The sequence below is a fragment of the Taudactylus pleione genome, unplaced genomic scaffold (assembly GCF_031769625.1).
Source record: "Taudactylus pleione unplaced genomic scaffold, aTauple2 ptg001085l, whole genome shotgun sequence".
NCBI classification, from domain to species: Eukaryota; Metazoa; Chordata; class Amphibia; order Anura; family Myobatrachidae; genus Taudactylus; species Taudactylus pleione.
Window position 1 is genome coordinate 160361 of NW_028285486.1, and position 17274 is coordinate 177634.

At 49.0% G+C, this 17274-nt stretch overlaps 2 protein-coding genes and 1 long non-coding RNA gene across 7 annotated transcripts in view; 2 read left to right on the top strand and 1 right to left on the bottom strand.

The window, feature by feature from the left end:
• LOC148453817 (dystrobrevin beta-like) overlaps positions 1-16735 on the bottom strand; it is a 32493-nt gene extending 15758 nt beyond the window's left edge. For all 3 annotated transcript variants that reach the window (XR_015874866.1, XM_088461652.1, XM_088461651.1), the window contains exons 1-2: positions 16649-16735; positions 10409-10499 (exon numbers count right to left, since the gene is read on the bottom strand). Coding sequence is in view for 2 of the 3 variants with exons in the window: in XM_088461652.1 (XP_088317778.1) it covers positions 10409-10435 (27 nt within the window). In the remaining variant the exon portion in view is untranslated. The remainder of the gene's footprint in view (positions 1-10408; positions 10500-16648) is intronic.
• Positions 1-17274, top strand: part of LOC148453816 (dystrobrevin beta-like) — a 77423-nt gene that overhangs the window by 17287 nt on the left and 42862 nt on the right. The gene's annotated exons all lie outside the window — the stretch shown is intronic.
• Positions 3659-8389, top strand: LOC148453818 (uncharacterized). The gene is made up of 3 exons (XR_015874867.1): positions 3659-3708; positions 7461-7514; positions 8353-8389. It is a non-coding gene; the product is annotated as an uncharacterized LOC148453818 (long non-coding RNA).

The window sequence follows — 17274 nt, forward strand, 5'->3', positions numbered from 1 at the left end:
ACTTCCCTTTATCAGTGTCTCTATCACACGCCCCTCCCTAATGACTGTAGCTGTATATGGTCTCTATACTTCCCTTTATCAGTGTCTCTATCATACGCCCCTCCCTAATGACTGTAGCTATATATGGTCTATACTTCCCTTTATCAGTGTCTCTATCACACGCCCCTCCCTAATGACTGTAGCTGTATGCGGTCTCTATACTTCCCTTTATTAGTGTCTCTATCACACGCCCCTCCCTAATGACTGTAGCTGTATACGGTCGATACTTCCCTTTATTAGTGTCTCTATCACACGCCCCTCCCTAATGACTGTAGCTGTATATGGTCTCTATACTTCCCTTTATTAGTGTCTCTATCACACGGCACTCCCTAATGACTGTAGCTGTATACGGTCTCTATACTTCCCTTTATTAGTGTCTCTATCACACCCCCCTCCCTAATGACTGTAGCTGTATACGGTCGATACTTCCCTTTATTAGTGTCTCTATCACACGCCCCTCCCTAATGACTGTAGCTGTATACGGTCTCTATACTTCCCTTTATTAGTGTCTCTATCACACGCCCCTCCCTAATGTCTGTACCTGTACACGGTCTCTATACTTCCCTTTATTAGTGTCTCTATCACACGGCGCTCCCTAATGACTGTAGCTGTATACGGTCTCTATACTTCCCTTTATTAGTGTCTCTATCACACCCCCCTCCCTAATGACTGTAGCTGTATACGGTCTCTATACTTTCCTTTAACAGTGTCTCTATCACACGCCCCTCCCTAATAACTGTAGCTGTATACGGTCTCTATACTTCCCTTTATTAGTGTCTCTATCACACACCCCTCCCTAATGACTGTAGCTGTATACGGTCTATACTTCCCTTTATCAGTGTCTCTATCACACGCCCCTCCCTAATGACTGTAGCTGTATACGGTCTATACTTCCCTTTATCAGTGTCTCTATCACACGCACCTCCCTAATGCCTGTACCTGTATACGGTCTATACTTCCCTTTATCAGTGTCTCTATCACACGCCCCTCCCTAATGACTGTAGCGGTATACGGTCTATACTTCCCTTTATTATACACGGGGTTAATGGCTGCCACAGCACTGAAAGGGTTAACCCCAGTGCTGTGCCGCCATTTTTAAAAGGACAAAAAGGCGCCAGGCGCCCATTGTAAATTTATACTCTGCGCTACGCGCTGAGTGTTGATAAGTGTGCTTTTAATGTTTTATATGCAGCGCCTGGACTTACCACCCACAGCTTAGCTAGCGACCAGGGTAATGGTCGTGATGGTCATCACCATCGGGGCTTGCGACCAGACCCTAAGGTTGGGTCTGGGTACTCGCAAGCCCCAGAGAGCTTTCTGCTCTGATCGGCCGCCCACGAAACAGTAGGCGTTCCTTAAGGAACGCCTCCGTTTTGGAAACCACCACCCCCCTTCTCGGCCCGCCTACAAAAAGGGGCGAGTTGTCGATCAACATCGACAGCCGCCCCTTTTGTAGCGAGCTCCGGAGCGACAGAGTTTCTCTGTCGCTCCGAGGCTTGCGTACGTGCAGTGCGGCCGCTGTGCGTGCGCAGGGCCACCCATCGACCCGGTTGCGAGCACATCGGTGCTTGCAACCGGGTCTGAATGACCCCCTGAGACTTTCCAAGGTTACGATTCTTGCTTCTTGTGCATTAGACAAGTCACTCTGTGTCCTCATAAGCCACGTCTCAGCGTTCTGTAAGAAATATGTGCTTTATATAAGGAGGAAAATGTTTGCAGCTCCTCCTGGACCTCACACGTTCCACATTATACCTGCAGCACTTTACACAACCGGCCCTCCAGGATTAATGCTGTGTGACTACAGCCAGGGCTTTAGTTTAGGCACCCCCGGGGGGAAAGTAGTGTTAGGCACTCCCCGGGAGTGTTAGGCTTCGGGGAGGAAGTGGTTAAGGTTAGGCACCCCCTTGGGAGGAAGTTAGGGTTAGGCACCCCCCCCGGGGAGGTTAGGGTTAGGCATGACAAAGGGAGGGTTAGGGGGGGAGAGGGTAGGTATAGGGGACTTACCTGTCTGCATCGGGGTCCTGAACTGTCGGGCTTCTGTTGGCATATGACCCATTCCGTTATTATTATCCTATTAAATATAGGATAATAATAATAATAACGGAATGGGTCACAAGGGTTCCGCAGCACTTTACGAAGTACGTAAACAAACGAGTACACAAGAAACGGTTATTAACAGTACAAAACAATGCAGGACAAGGACATGGTTTATAAACATTGCTACATTAATGATCATAACACTTAAATAAGCAGCAGGGCGTTAGCAACCAAGCACATGAGGGAAGAGGGCCCTGCTCATGAGAACTTACATTCTAAAGAGGAGGGGCAGACAGACAGGGGTGACACAGATGGGTTAGACAGCGAGGAAGGCGTGTTTGGTTAGGAGGAGAGCTGGAAGGCTTTGATGAAGTAGTGGGTCTTGAGAGCCCATTTAAAGATTTGTAGATAAGTGGAGAATCTGATAGGGAGAGGGGAATAGTTCCAAAGGTAGGGAGGCGGGAGTGTACGAGGAAGTAATCATTTGGCAGGAGAGGCGGCATGCATTTGTGGAGCGATGTGGGTAGACGGGAGAATATTGGGTGAGGGCTTTGTAAGTGAGTGTAAGAACCTTGAATTGGGAGCCAGTGGAGGGCTTGTAGAAGAGGGGAGGAAGATGAGTCGAGCAGCAGCATTGAGGACAGACTGGAGAGGAGAGAGATGGGAGTTGGGGAGGCCAGATAGGAGGAGGTTACAGTAGTCCAATCTGAAGATGACCAGTGAGTGTATGAGGGTCTTAGATGCCTCGAGGGTGAGAGAGGATCTGTTCTTGGAAATATTTTTGAGATGGAAACGGCAGGACTGTGAGAGGTTCTGGATATGAGGTATGAAGGTGAGGGATGAGTCCAGGATAACTCCCAAGACAGCGCACTTTAGGGCTGGAGGAGATAGTTGTGCCATCAATTGATAAAGAAATAGTGGGAAGTGAGATTATGCGAGAGGGTGGGAAGATAATCAGCTCTGTCTTAGACATGTTCAGTGTAAGAAAGCGCTGGGACATCCAGGAAGAGATAGCAGAGAGACAGCTGGAGATACGGGTGAGGAGAGGGGGAGAGGTCAGGGGAGGAGAGGTAGATCTGAGTGTCATCAGCATAGAGATTATATTGGAGGCCAAAAGTGCTGATGAGTTCACCTATAGAGGACGTATAGAGAGAGAATAGTAGAGGTCCAAGAACAGAACCTTGGGGAGCACCTACTGTTAGTGAAAGTGGAGGGGGAGAGGAGTCATGAGAGGAGACAGAAGGAGCGGTCAGAGAGGTAGGAGGACAGCCAGGAGAGGGCAGTTATTAGTATCAAAACACTGGTTTTATGTATTGTGTACAGTATGGCAGACAGGGGAGGGGGTGTGTATTGTGTACAGTATGGCAGATAGGGGAGGGGGTGTGTATTGTGTACAGTATGGCAGACAGGGGAGGGGGTGTGTATTGTGTACAGTATGGCAGATAAGGGAGGGGGTATGTATTGTGTACAGTATGGCAGACAGGGGAGGGGGTGTGTATTGTGTACAGTCTGACAGATAGGGGAGGGGGTGAATGAATGATGATCTGATTAGTGTGTAATAGAATCCTCTCGCACAGGATGACTCACCGGCTGCGGGATCCCGATGAGTCAAAATGCCGACAACTTCAAACAGTAAGTATTAGGATTAGGGCTAGGCTGCGTGCAGGGAAGGTTAGGGTGCTGGATGGGATGATTAGGGTTAGGCGGGGGGAGGGGTTAGGGTCTGCTTTACAATACTTACAATTGCCAGGATTTTCATTTTCATTGTGATGCAGTACCCAGTTGATGATTGAGCCATGGGAGGGGGGTGAGTGAGGTGCTGAGAAGTGTGCATATGAATTAACTCTATTATCTCTCTGTCATGACTCACAATGGAGCCGTGCGCGGGCGTGCGTGTGTGCACATGCGTGTGTGAATGAATAATGTGCTGATCCGTGGGTGAAGGAATGAGGTCTACTATCTCTCGTAGTTGATAATGAAGTCAAGGGGACTGAATGAAGTGCTGAGGATGTGAAGGAATAAACCATATATCCCATTATCACGGCTACACAGTGGATGAATAAACAAGAGAATATATACTGTGTGTGAAGGAATGAATTCTATCCCACTCTCTCCAATTGACAGGGGAGAAAAAGAGTGGAGATTATGGGTGAATGAATGAACTGAACTAGCTCTCTCGCAGATGATGATGGAGTAAAGGGGATGGGGAGGGGGTGTGTATGAATGCAGTTAATTTTTATGTGACGGATGGGACCCTTTTCCCCCTCTCTCAGAGCTCGTGATTGAGACGGGAAGACAGGAGGTTGAATAAATGAACAAGGTACTGATTAGTGTGTTAAGGAAAGAACCCTATCCCGCTCCATCACAGTTGACCATGAAGTGTGAGGAGGTTGTTAGTTAATGAGATGCTGATCAATGGGTGACGGAATGAATTCAATCATATGTCTCACAGCTGACCAATATTATATGGGGGGGGGGTGTTATCCAACAAGGTGCTGCTCGGTAGATGAATGCTATCTTCTTCCTCTCACAGCAGATGATGGTGCCCTTGGAATGGGGTGGGGGGTGGATGAATGAGGTGCTGATCTCTCTCTCTCTCTCTCTCGCACAGTAGATGATGGTGCCCTTGGAATGGGGTGGGGGGGTGGATGAATGAGGTGCTGATCTCTCTCTCTCACAGTAGATGATGGTGCCCTTGGAATGGGGTGGGGGGTGGATGAATGAGGTACTGATCTCTCTCTCTCACAGTAGATGATGGTGCCATTGGAATTGGGTGGGGGGGTGGATAAATGAGGTGCTGATCTCTCTCACAGTAGATGATGGTGCCCTTGGAATGGGGTGGGGGGGTGGATGAATGAGGTGCTGCTCTCTCTCTCTCACAGTAGATGATGGTGCCCTTGGAATGGGGTGGGGGGTGGATGAATGAGGTGCTGATCTCTCTCTCTCCCAGTAGATGATGGTGCCCTTGGAATGGGGGGGGGTGGATGAATGAGGTGCTGATCCCTCTCTCTCTCTATCTCTCTCTCTCACAGTAGATGATGGTGCCCTTGGAATGGGGTGGGGGGGTGGATGAATGAGGTGCTGATCCCTCTCTCTCTCTCTCTCTCTCTCTCTCTCACAGTAGATGATGGTGCCCTTGGAATGGGGTGGGGGGTGGATGAATGAGGTGCTGATCTCTCTCTCTCACAGTAGATGATGGTGCCCTTGGAATGGGGTGGGGGTGGATGAATGAGGTGCTGATCTCTCTCTCTCTCTCTCACAGTAGATGATGTTGCCCTTGGAATGGGGTGGGGGGTGGATGAATGAGATGCTGATCTCTCTCTCTCACAGTAGATGATGTTGCCCTTGGAATGGGGTGGGGGGGTGGATGAATGAGGTGCTGATCTCTCTCTCTCTCACAGTAGATGATGGTGCCCTTGGAATGGGGTGGGGGGGGTGGATGAATGAGGTGCTGATCTCTCTCTCTCTCTCACAGTAGATGATGGTGCCCTTGGAATGGGGTGGGGGGTGGATGAATGAGGATGATCTCTCTCTCTCTCACAGAAGATGATGGTGCCCTTGGAATGGGGTGGGGGTGGTGGATGAATGAGGTGCTGATCTCTCTCTCTCTCTCTTTCACAGTAGATGATGGTGCCCTTGGAATGGGATGGGGGGGAAGAATGAGGTGCTGATCTCTCTCTCTCACAGTAGATGATGGTGCCCTTGGAATGGAGTGGGGGGGAGGATGAATGAGGTGCTGATCACTCTCTCTCTCACAGTAGATGATGGTGCCCTTGGAATGAGGGGGGGGGTGGATGAATGAGGTGCTGATCTCTCTCTCTCTCTCTCACAGTAGATGATGGTGCCCTTGGAATGGGGTGGGGGGGAGGATGAATGAGGTGCTGATCACTCTCTCTCTCACAGTAGATGATGGTGCCCTTGGAATGGGGTGGGGGGAGGATGAATGAGGTGCTGATCCCTCTCTCTCTCTCACAGTAGATGATGGTGCCCTTGGAATGGGGTGGGGGGGTGGATGAATGAGGTGCTGATCCCTCTCTCTCTCTCTCTCTCTCTCTCTCTCACAGTAGATGATGGTGCCCTTGGAATGGGGTGGGGGGGTGGATGAATGAGGTGCTGATCCCTCTCTCTCTCTCTCTCACAGTAGATGATGGTGCCCTTGGAATGGGGTGGGGGGTGGATGAATGAGGCGCTAATCTCTCTCTCTCACAGTAGATGATGGTGCCCTTGGAATGGGGTGGGGGGTGGATGAATGAGGTGCTGATCTCTCTCTCTCTCACAGTAGATGATGGTGCCCTTGGAATGGGGTGGGGGGGTGGATGAATGAGGTGCTGATCTCTCTCTCTCTCTCTCTCACAGTAGATGATGTTGCCCTTGGAATGGGGTGGGGGGTGGATGAATGAGATGCTGATCTCTCTCTCTCACAGTAGATGATGTTGCCCTTGGAATGGGGTAGGGGGGTGGATGAATGAGGTGCTGATCTCTCTCTCTCTCACAGTAGATGATGGTGCCCTTGGAATGGGGTGGGGGGGGGTGGATGAATGAGGTGCTGATCTCTCTCTCTCTCACACAGTAGATGATGGTGCCCTTGGAATGGGGTGGGGGTGGATGAATGAGGATGATCTCTCTCTCTCTCACAGAAGATGATGGTGCCCTTGGAATGGGGTGGGGGGGTGGATGAATGAGGTGCTTATCTCTCTCTCTCACAGTAGATGATGGTGCCCTTGGAATGGGGTGGGGGGGGATGAATGAGGTGCTGATCTCTCTCTCTCACAGTAGATGATGGTGCCCTTGGAATGGGGTGGGGGGGGGATGAATAAGGTGCTGATCTCTCTCTCTCTCACAGTAGATGATGGTGCCCTTGGAATGGGGTGGGGGAGTGGATGAATGAGGTGCTGATCTCTCTCACAGTAGATGATGGTGCCCTTGGAATGGGGTGGGGGGGTGGATGAATGAGGTGCTGATCTCTCTCTCTCACAGTAGATGATGGTGCCCTTGGAATGGGGTGGGGGGGGATGAATGAGGTGCTGATCTCTCTCTCTCACAGTAGATGATGGTGCCCTTGGAATGGGGTGGGGGGGAGGATGAATAAGGTGCTGATCTCTCTCTCTCTCACAGTAGATGATGGTGCCCTTGGAATGGGGTGGGGGAGTGGATGAATGAGGTGCTGATCTCTCTCACAGTAGATGATGGTGCCCTTGGAATGGGGTGGGGGGGTGGATGAATGAGGTGCTGATCTCTCACAGTAGATGATGGTTCCCTTGGAATGGGGTGGGGGGTGGATGAATGAGGTGCTGATCTCTCTCTGTCTCACAGTAGATGATGGTGCCCTTGGAATGGGGTGGGGGGGTGGATGAATGAGGTGCTGATCTCTCTCTCTTTCACAGCAGACGATGGTGCAGATGAGGAAGAGGAGAAGATACAGAACGGGAAGGACAGAGGTGAGTTACATACTTACGGCCCTGAAGGACCTTTGGAAAATGATGGCATTGGTTCCTGCGTCCGGGTGGTCAGACTCACATACTTCATGGTCTGTCCATTCCCTCGGTAGGAAAGCAGCACAGATAAATGGGGTTTCTCACTTTTTAGTTATTTTATACAGAGTTTAGTTCTCAGTATATGACAGATTCCCAGTTCTGTATGTAATTCCCAGTATCTTTGTGCTGTAGCAAATCTATAATAAAAGGCCATGCTATAACCCGCACGTAAACTGGGCACAAACCACTGTAAGAATAAAGGCAGAGGAAGGCAGCGCATTGCGTCCCACGTGCAGAGCTCCTGCGGATCTGGGTCTCGTGTACGCCGGGCACACGTCTCCTGCACACCCGTGCCCATGTTGTAAACCGTTTTGTTTTATGTACAACAAACACCGCGAATTGAACTCCTAACACAAAAACCCTAATAATACAGCAAAAAAGCTCAGTGTGTGCCCGAGCCCCAATCCATGTCAGCAAATAGCCAATCACAAGTGGTACATTAGTGCTGGCACCCGTCATCATCATCATTTGTACCTGACCACACTCACATAATGTGTCTATGCTATTGTTTCCCACTGCGCACGTGGTCCCCGTTCTGTGACCGCACCCGCAGTGTACTCCACCCATCCAAATGGGTGCAAACGCATATGCCTCTTCCCTGGGCATGCCCACTGCAATACATGCGATAACGCCAAATGGCGCAGTACTCCTCGCTTCCAGGATCGCTCATTAGTTGCCGGCAATATTCTTCCTGTGTCATTAGTGAGGGGTGTTTGACCTTATATCATCCTCTGCCTTCCAGGATAAATGTCCTGCACGGAAGAACAAGGTGATCCAAGTAAGTGTCTGTTCCGTGGGCCGCCCACATGTCCTGTCCGTGACGCTGCCCCAGACGTGAGTGTAACACCCTGCTCTTCCCCACAGGCTCAGCGATTCCTCCTATATCCATCCAAACGCAGCATCTGACCAGTCACAGCCAGCAGAGAGACGAGCAGCGAGGGGGACCTTGTTAGTGCATGCTCGGTTCTCCATGTAACATACAACATGCGTGTTACTGGGCCATGTGCCATCATGTCTTGCAGAAGCTGGAAGGAGTGAGTGTGAGTGTGCTTGTCATGGGTACAGAGGCCTGGGACACTGTGATCGCACTGACACGGACATGCGCTGTACATTTCATGGTCCGAAGTTTACAAAATAATAAATGTGTCTGTCTGTCAAGTCTCTGTGTGCTGCGTCTTACGCCGGTCCATGACCGTGACGGGACACGTGTGTGTGTGCACCCTGGAAGGCATATAACATGTTTCCGTCTTCTCACCAGACAATGGCAGTCTTATGTCACATGTGTTCATGATGTCATCAGGCGGTAGTAGCCATGTTTCACAAGGTCTGCAGGTAGTAGCTGTCATGTGACGTTATATGATGACATCAGGCAGTAGCAGTCATGTTTAATGACGTTGACATCATGACTATCGATCTTCTGGTGTCGACATTGTCACTGTCTACATGGTTTCTGTATCCCTGTATGATGTCATTAGGCAGTAGTATTCATGTTTCAAGATGCCTTCAGACAGTAACTGTCATGTAGAATGATGTCTTCTGGGAGTAGCAGTCATGTGACATGTATGATGTCATCAGGCAGCAGCAGTCATGTGACACGTAGCAGATACCCGTCTGTCTCTATAAGACGGAATTGTCTGGTCTATGAGCTCTGCGAGGCTGATGCAGAGCTGGGAAGAAACTGAGCATAAATTACCCCAAATAAAAAAAGTGCAGGGAAACACCAGCGTATACCACCCACATGCAGAGCGGGTTATGCTCCTGCCCGGAAACGCCAGCGTATACCACCCACATGCAGAGCGGCTTATGCTCCTGCCCGGAAACGCCAGCGTATACCACCCACATGCAGAGCGGCTTATGCTCCTGCCCGGAAACGCCAGCGTATACCACCCACATGCAGAGCGGCTTATGCTCCTGCCCGGAAACGCCAGCGTATACCACCCACATGCAGAGCGGCTTATGCTCCTGCCCGGAAATGCCAGCGTATACCACCCACATGCAGAGCGGCTTATGCTCCTGCTCTCCTTGTGTCACGGCAGGTGCGGTAGATACGCCTTTTAATGGCGTACAGGCTCCTACATTGTGGTTTGCATGGGCGGCATTTTGGCGGCGCGCTTTTACTGAACGTTTGCTACGGGAGAACGCCCCCTTCCTACACAGTTCCCCCTCTCCGATCCTCAGGTTCGATGTGTGCAAAATTGAATAGCATTTCCCTGCAAGGTGCGGCTAATTAGCCACAGGGTAAACCCTGCAATTAATTGGATTCCCCCTTGGAATAATGAGTTGTACAAATCACAAACAACAGAAGTGTTTGAGACAAGAGTCTACATCCCATCAGAGTTACAGTCCAGGAATCTGACATGGTCCCAAGTGACTGTGTGATGTGTATAGTAATGATATAGTCTGGCTGTCATGATAAGACCGATGCCCAGCACTCACCATATAATGACCTTTACCCTGCTTTATAGAACGCTTGTGAGGCTTACAGGTTCCCCGGGGGCAGGGACAGAGGTTTACATTTGTGGGCCCCACAGCCCAATGTACTAAATTACTGGCCAGAAATTCCCATACACACATAGGGCCAGGCTCTATCTGTGCATATGGGAGTTACGCCCCTGCCTGCAGTGCCCATGCCAAAATATCTGACCTCCTCCCAACAGGCTATGTAACTAAAGCGTTACCTAAAGACACTGTGACGCATTTCGTATACTACCCATAGGATATCTTAGGTTATGGGCAAACATATGCAATAATATACCATATATATTCATATAATATAGCTAATTGCACAAGGTGATCACCTGTAGTATTTGCAGCAGTAGGTCCATATCATAGTGTTCTATTCACACTGTAATTGTAACTCCCATTTAGGACCTTTCCTCAATGCTATACCTGTAAAGAAGAAAACAAGGGGGAACAAATGATGAAGCATGTTTGGAAACAAATTCTCTATACTGAAAGTTTAAAAATGTGTAAATATATTTAAAGTATAATACACATATGACAAGCCTTTAACAAGTGGTCTGCGGCTCCTGCCTCCTGATGGCGTTTCACTAGGTAGTTCCAATCCAAGACCGGATTTCATTCAGAAAGATTCTACCGTCTTCAATAACTCCATCACATGCAACACCTTTCGTTCTCGGCAATGACTTAATCATGAAGCCATTTCTGATTGCGAAACGCGTTGGTTTTAGGAATACAGAGATCTCTGGGAGAAAAAAATTCAGTCCGATTCATCCAACGTGAAAGAGGCAGCTGAAATGTATCTATGAGGCGGCACACATTGCCGATATCTTAGTATGCAAACAGCACTGGTTTTCCACATATCATGACGCATCCACTTAAGACCTGCAATGGAAACTTTATTACATAAAAGAAGCATACACCCTATTGTCAGTGACTTCAGTTCTATCTGCATCAAACCATCAGGCAGTGCCACCAATACTAAAAATCAATGGATGTCCTGCACTTTGATTGTCATATGCTCCATTTTTACTGCCAATGGATTGGGAAAACAAGTCGGTGTGATGGTAACTGGTTTGTATGGGATGATAATGGGATTGTGAGAACTAGCATTGATATGGTGTGCAGGTCACTGGCTTGATGGTGCGATTGGCAGAACTAGCTGGTGTTATGGTGTGCTGGTCACTGGCTCTTATGGTGGGAATGGGAGAACTAGCTGGTGATATGGTATGCTGGTCACTGGCTTGTATGGGGGAATAATGGCTTTGGGAAAACTAACCAGTGATATGGTATGCTGGTCAGACTTGTATGGGATGATAATGGCATTGGGAAAACTAGCTGGTGATATTGTATGCTGGTCACAGACTTGTATGGGATGGTAATGGCATTGGGAAAACTAGCCGGTGATATGGTATGCTGGTCACAGACTTGTATGGGATGATAATAGCATTGGGAACACTAGCTGGTGATATGGTATGCTGGTCACTGACTTGTATGGGATGATAATGGCATTGGGAAAACTAGCTGGTGATATGGTATGCTGGTCTTTTTCCTGTATGGGGGGATAATGGCATTGGGAGAACTAACCGGTGATATGGTATGCTGGTTACTGTCTTGTATGGGGTGATAATGGCATTGGGAGAAGTAACCGGTGATATGGTATGCTGGTGACTGGTTGGTATGGAATGATAATGTGAATGGGAGAACTAGCCAGTGATATGGTGTGCTGGTCACTGTCATGTATGGGATACTTTGATTGAGAGATCTAACTGGTGTGCTGGTCATTGACGTGTATGGTGGGATTGGCTGAACTAGCCAGTGATATGGTGTGTTGGTCACAGACTTGTATGGGATGATAATGGCAATGGGAAAACTAGCTGGTGATTGGCTTGTATGGGATGAGGTTGAGATTGTGAAAACTAGCTGGTGGTATGGTATGCTGGTCACTGACTTGTATGGGGTGATAATGGCATTAGAAGAGCTAACCGGTGATATGGTATGCTGGTCACTTTCCTGTATGGGTTGATAGTGACATTAGGAAAACTAGCTGGTGGTATGGCAAGCTCGTCACTGTCTTGTATGGGATGATAATGGCATTGGGAGAACTAACCGGTGATATGGTATGCTGGTCACTTTCCTGTATGGGATAATGGCATTGGGAAAACTAGCTGGTGATATGGTATGCTGGTCACAGACTTGTATGGGATGATAATGGCATTGGGAAAACTAGCTGGTGATTTGGTATGCTGGTCACTGACTTGTATGGGATGATAATGGCATTGGGAAAACTAGCTGGTGATATGGTATGCTGGTCACTGACTTGTATGGGATGATAATGGCATTGGGAGAACTAACCAGTGATATGGTATGCTGGTCACTTTCATGTATGGGATGATAATGGCATTGGGAAAACTAGCTGGTGATATGGTATGCTGGTCACTGGCTTGTATGGGCTGATAATGGCATTGTGAGAAGTAACCGGTGATATGGTATGCTGGTCACTTTCCTGTATGGGATGGTAATGGCATTGGGAAAACTAGCTGGTGACATGGTATGCTGGTCTCTGACTTGTATGGGATGATAATGGCATTGGGAAAACTAGCTGGTGATATGGTATGCTGGTCACTGACTTGTATGGGATGATAATGGCATTGGGAAAACTAGCTGGTGATATGGTATGCTGGTCACTGACTTGTATGGGATGAGGTTGAGATTGGGAGAACTGGCTTTTGATATGGTATACTGGATACTGACGTGTATGGGCCTGTGGTGGGGTTGGGAGAACTAGCTGGTGATATGGGTGCTGGTCATTGGTTTGTATGGGATGATAATGGGATTGCATTTACTAAGTGGTTACTAGTATGAATGAAATGTCACCTGTGATCCACAGTGGAGGGGACTGTGGCATGGAGCTGCTCAGGGCAGCAGGGGAGGAGACTGTGGCATGGAGCTGCTCAGGGCAGCAGGGGAGGGGATTGTGGCATGGAGCTGCTCAGGGCAGCAGGGGAGGGGACTGTGGCATGGAGCTGCTCAGGGCAGCAGGGGAGGGGATTGTGGCATGGAGCTGCTCAGGGCAGCAGGGGAGGGGACTGTGGCATGGAGCTGCTCAGGGCAGCAGAGAAGGGTACTGTGGCATGGAGCTGCTCAGGGCAGCAGGGGAGGGGACTGTGGCATGGAGCTGCTCAGGGCAGCAGGGGAGGGGACTGTGGCATGGAGCCTGTGAGAGCAGCAGGGGAAGGGTCTGTGGCATGGAGCTGCTCAGGGCAGCAGGGGAGGGGACTGTGGCATGGAGCTGCTGAGAGCAGCAGGGGAAGGGTCTGTGGCATGGAGCTGCTCAGGGCAGCAGGGGAGGAGACTGTGGCATGGAGCTGCTCAGGGCAGCAGGGGAGGGGACTGTGGCCAGACATGCCCGCAGCTATCAGGCACTTCTATTCGCCCCTACCCAAGCAGGAATGCTTGTAAATAAATAAAAGGAATTATATTATTATCCCTTCCAGCAAAGCCAGACATATATAATTATTATTACACTGGGGGTGATCTTCCACCCCTCAGTTATCTGGCAGCTTGTGATAGTGACATGTAAGGTGTACATTTCAGAGATTTCGGTCATATTACGTGAAATAATCTTGGTGCACATACAGAAGGTGCGCCTGCAGCCCGGGCCAGCCTCTCTGTGAGTAATATTGTAGATGCGGGATGTGTGAGACACTGCGCAGTTCATTTGTTCATCTCTTGTAAACTAAAAGTCCTTCATATGTTGGAACTTGGAAGCAAACCTTGAACCTTTTAAGCCATGTCATCTGCCAAATAACTGAATAAATGACTTTCATTGTGACAAAGCCACTCTGCTTTCCTTCTTCTTTCTTTGCCACCTGTAGATTTGTCATCATTCTTCAGGTTCCCTGGGGGTGACGAGTGGTCTTGGTGGCATGTGTTAGTCACTGGGACATCTCCTTGAGGTCAGAAAAGAACATTTGCCAGGTGAGCTGTAGTACAATCTCCCTGAGAGTAAATCTACTGTATACAGAGCCCGAGGATAAGGTATCTTCTAGAGAATATATATTCTGTGTTGTAATAATGGAAACATATTCAACCATAGGGTCTGGAAGGGTTGGCTATAGTACATACTGTACGTACATTGTAGAGGTTTCATCAAATAATGAGCAGGTATGAATGGTATCTAGCAGAATTGCTGGTAGACCGGGGTCCACTCTACCATGGCTAACAGGTAAACCTGTCATCTGCTCTGTAGTCACAGCTTTGTGTCCAGGCCCTCAGAAGATCATTCCCAGCCAGGTAAGCTTCATCTCACTACTAAGAGACCAGGAACATAACATGCGTGTGTCCTCCAAGCTCATGCAGGAATACCACAACGATCCACGTCCAGAATATGTATCTGTGTCTATATGTCTTCCACGTATCTCAGGAGTCCTGACCAATGTCCCAATCCAGGTGAAGAATACAAATACAGCAATTAATCACAATTATTAGATTACTAAGGCATGATGATGCAATAGACGTATCTACGTGATATAGAATGGGAAAATCCCAGCTGTGGGAGAGGTGGAGATGACCATGAGCCATTTATCATCTTTAGGACATTGCCACTCGGGGACACCAGAGGTCTTTTGCTGCATCTTACATTGTGGGAGAAAAACACTGTAATTATATAGTAATATAGCGATGTACTCTGCCACTCACTTCCCAGCAATGGACACAAGTTCTGACCTAACTGTACAAGGGGTTGTCTCTGTGTCCTACCATGTACCAAATAACCCCCCACCCATTACCTGGAGCCAGTAGCCTCTATCCCAGGGAATTACATATAAATACAAATAATGTTGAAGCGCTTGTTTGAAAAAGAACAATAGATACTATGAAAACAATTTAATAAAAACAATAGACATAATACAATTAATAACACAAACGTGGTATGCAGTGTTCTTGAATAAAACGTATTGACTCACAATGTCAGTGCAGGATATATAGCTCTCTATAAAGTGGGACAGTGCACGGATGATTAGAGATGATTTAATCCTTATGCCGGGATTTTAGAGCAGTGGTAAATGTGTACCATACACAGGTATAGCAATGCTAACTGTCCTGATACCCGTGGTAGTATGGATGTAGTCCAAAAACACTGGACGTCTCAAGTGAGCTGAGAACTGGTATGTCCTCCAGAATGTGTAGGTAAGACAGTTCGTCCAAGATAAAAATGATTAACTATGTAACCAGCCGTACCCATTATGGCACAATATCTGTAATACACACACACTCACCCCAGATGGTCCTGGGCGGGGTGCAGCACTTCACCATCCAGCAACAAGGGTGCAAACTCTCTGTGTGTGTGTGTGATGGGCGCTCTACCGCCTGTCAGCGGGAACGTCAGCCTAATCAAGGCGGCTAGCAGGAATTCCGTCTCAATGTCACGGTTCAGTGGCTGCCTGAGGGTCTGTGATAATCCGGCTGTATAGCAACCACCTGTTCCCGGGGGGCTCGGTGCTGGGTGGGTGCACGGCTGGTGCAGAGTTCCGAGGGCTCAATAGAGAGACGGCAATCTCATGAACTTGAGCAATGTAAGTCCAGTGCACAATTTATCCAACAGAGCTATTGTAGTATTCCTTTCCTTGACTATTACATATTACTTGGAACCAGTAGGCTTCACCCCAGGACAGTACATGTTACCTGAAGCCAGGAAACTCTACCTCGAAACAACGCTCATTACTTAAAAGCTGTAGCCTCTGCCCCACGACATCCCATGTTACTTGAAGCCAGTAGCCTATGCCACATTACCTAAAGTGAATAACCTCTACCCCGCGATATTCCTTTTTACCGGAAGCCAGTATCCTCCACCCCAGGACATCCCACATTAACTGAAGCCAGTATCCTCCACCCCAGGACATCCCACATTAACTGAAGCCAGTATCCTCCACCCCAGGACATCCCACATTAACTGAAGCCAGTATCCTCCACCCCAGGACATCCCACATTACAGTATCTGCGCCTTTATCCCAAGATATCCCATGTTACCTGAAGGCAGTAGCCTCTACCTCAGGATATCCCGCATTACAGTATCTGAAGCACCTATGCCAGGACGGGTTGGGTATGATATCCCAGCAGCTAAATAGCCGTCGGGTGAAATACCGACGCCGGATGCCCAATCATGAGAGATCTCGACAGGGGCATAACAGTATAATAACCCTACCCCTCTCCCTCCCAACCCTCCCTTGGTGATGCCTAACCCTAACCTCCCTGGGGGGGTGCTTAACCCTAACTCTCCCCCCGGTGGTGCCTAACCCCCCCTCCTTGCAGCCTAACCCTAAGTACCCCCGGGGATGCCTAACCCTCAATCGGGAAGCTGTCAAGGTTCCGGCATCAGGATCTAGACAGTTGTCGGGATTTCGACGCCTATCTTTAGTCCCAAGTTGGGATTTCGATAGACGGCTTCCCGGCCGTTGGTATTTCAACTTCATCCCACCAGGACCCCCATGTTTACTTACAGCAGTGTCCTCCAGGCCAATCATACATGACAGTATCTGTAGCCAGTTGTACCTACCACCACTACAACACCTTGTTACCTTACAGCTCTATCCTCCGCCCCAGGACATCCCGCGTTACAGGAAGACGAGCTCTGCGCTGCAGTGTGCTGTAGGGTTGGAATTCATCACTTTTATCCTGAACTGGGTGGAAGTGCAGCAGCTGCTGCTTTCTGACAAGCAGCGCTGGAGGAGGGGCTACTGACCAGATACAATTGCTACGCTATAAGGGCAACATATAAAAATGTGGTTAGTCGGACTTCCGGTGGGCGGGGCACCCAGTGTGGCCGCTTTTTACATGAACTCCAGACCTTGCTAGCTTCAACTGCTTTAAAACCTAGTTTTTGCTCTGGGATTCACTGTTAGCTGTGAGTTACAGCTGCGCTGATACTTTGGCAGGAACTTTGATCCGGATCTTAGGTCTGGAGTCACCTTCTATACCCCGGAGTCAAGCCTACAAAGTGTAAGGCGCATATGACCGCCCTCGGCCATCTTTGGGCGCGAAAGCTGGGATTGACTGAGAATCTCTCCTGCTGTGACTGCTATACTTCACGCTGTGGGCTGCTGTGATCGGTGGTCCCAGTGAATGTGAGCAGCACCCTTGTGGATCTCCTGGAGACAGTTTTCACTTACCGGGCTGCCCTCCTCCTCCAGCGGTGTCTGGCTTG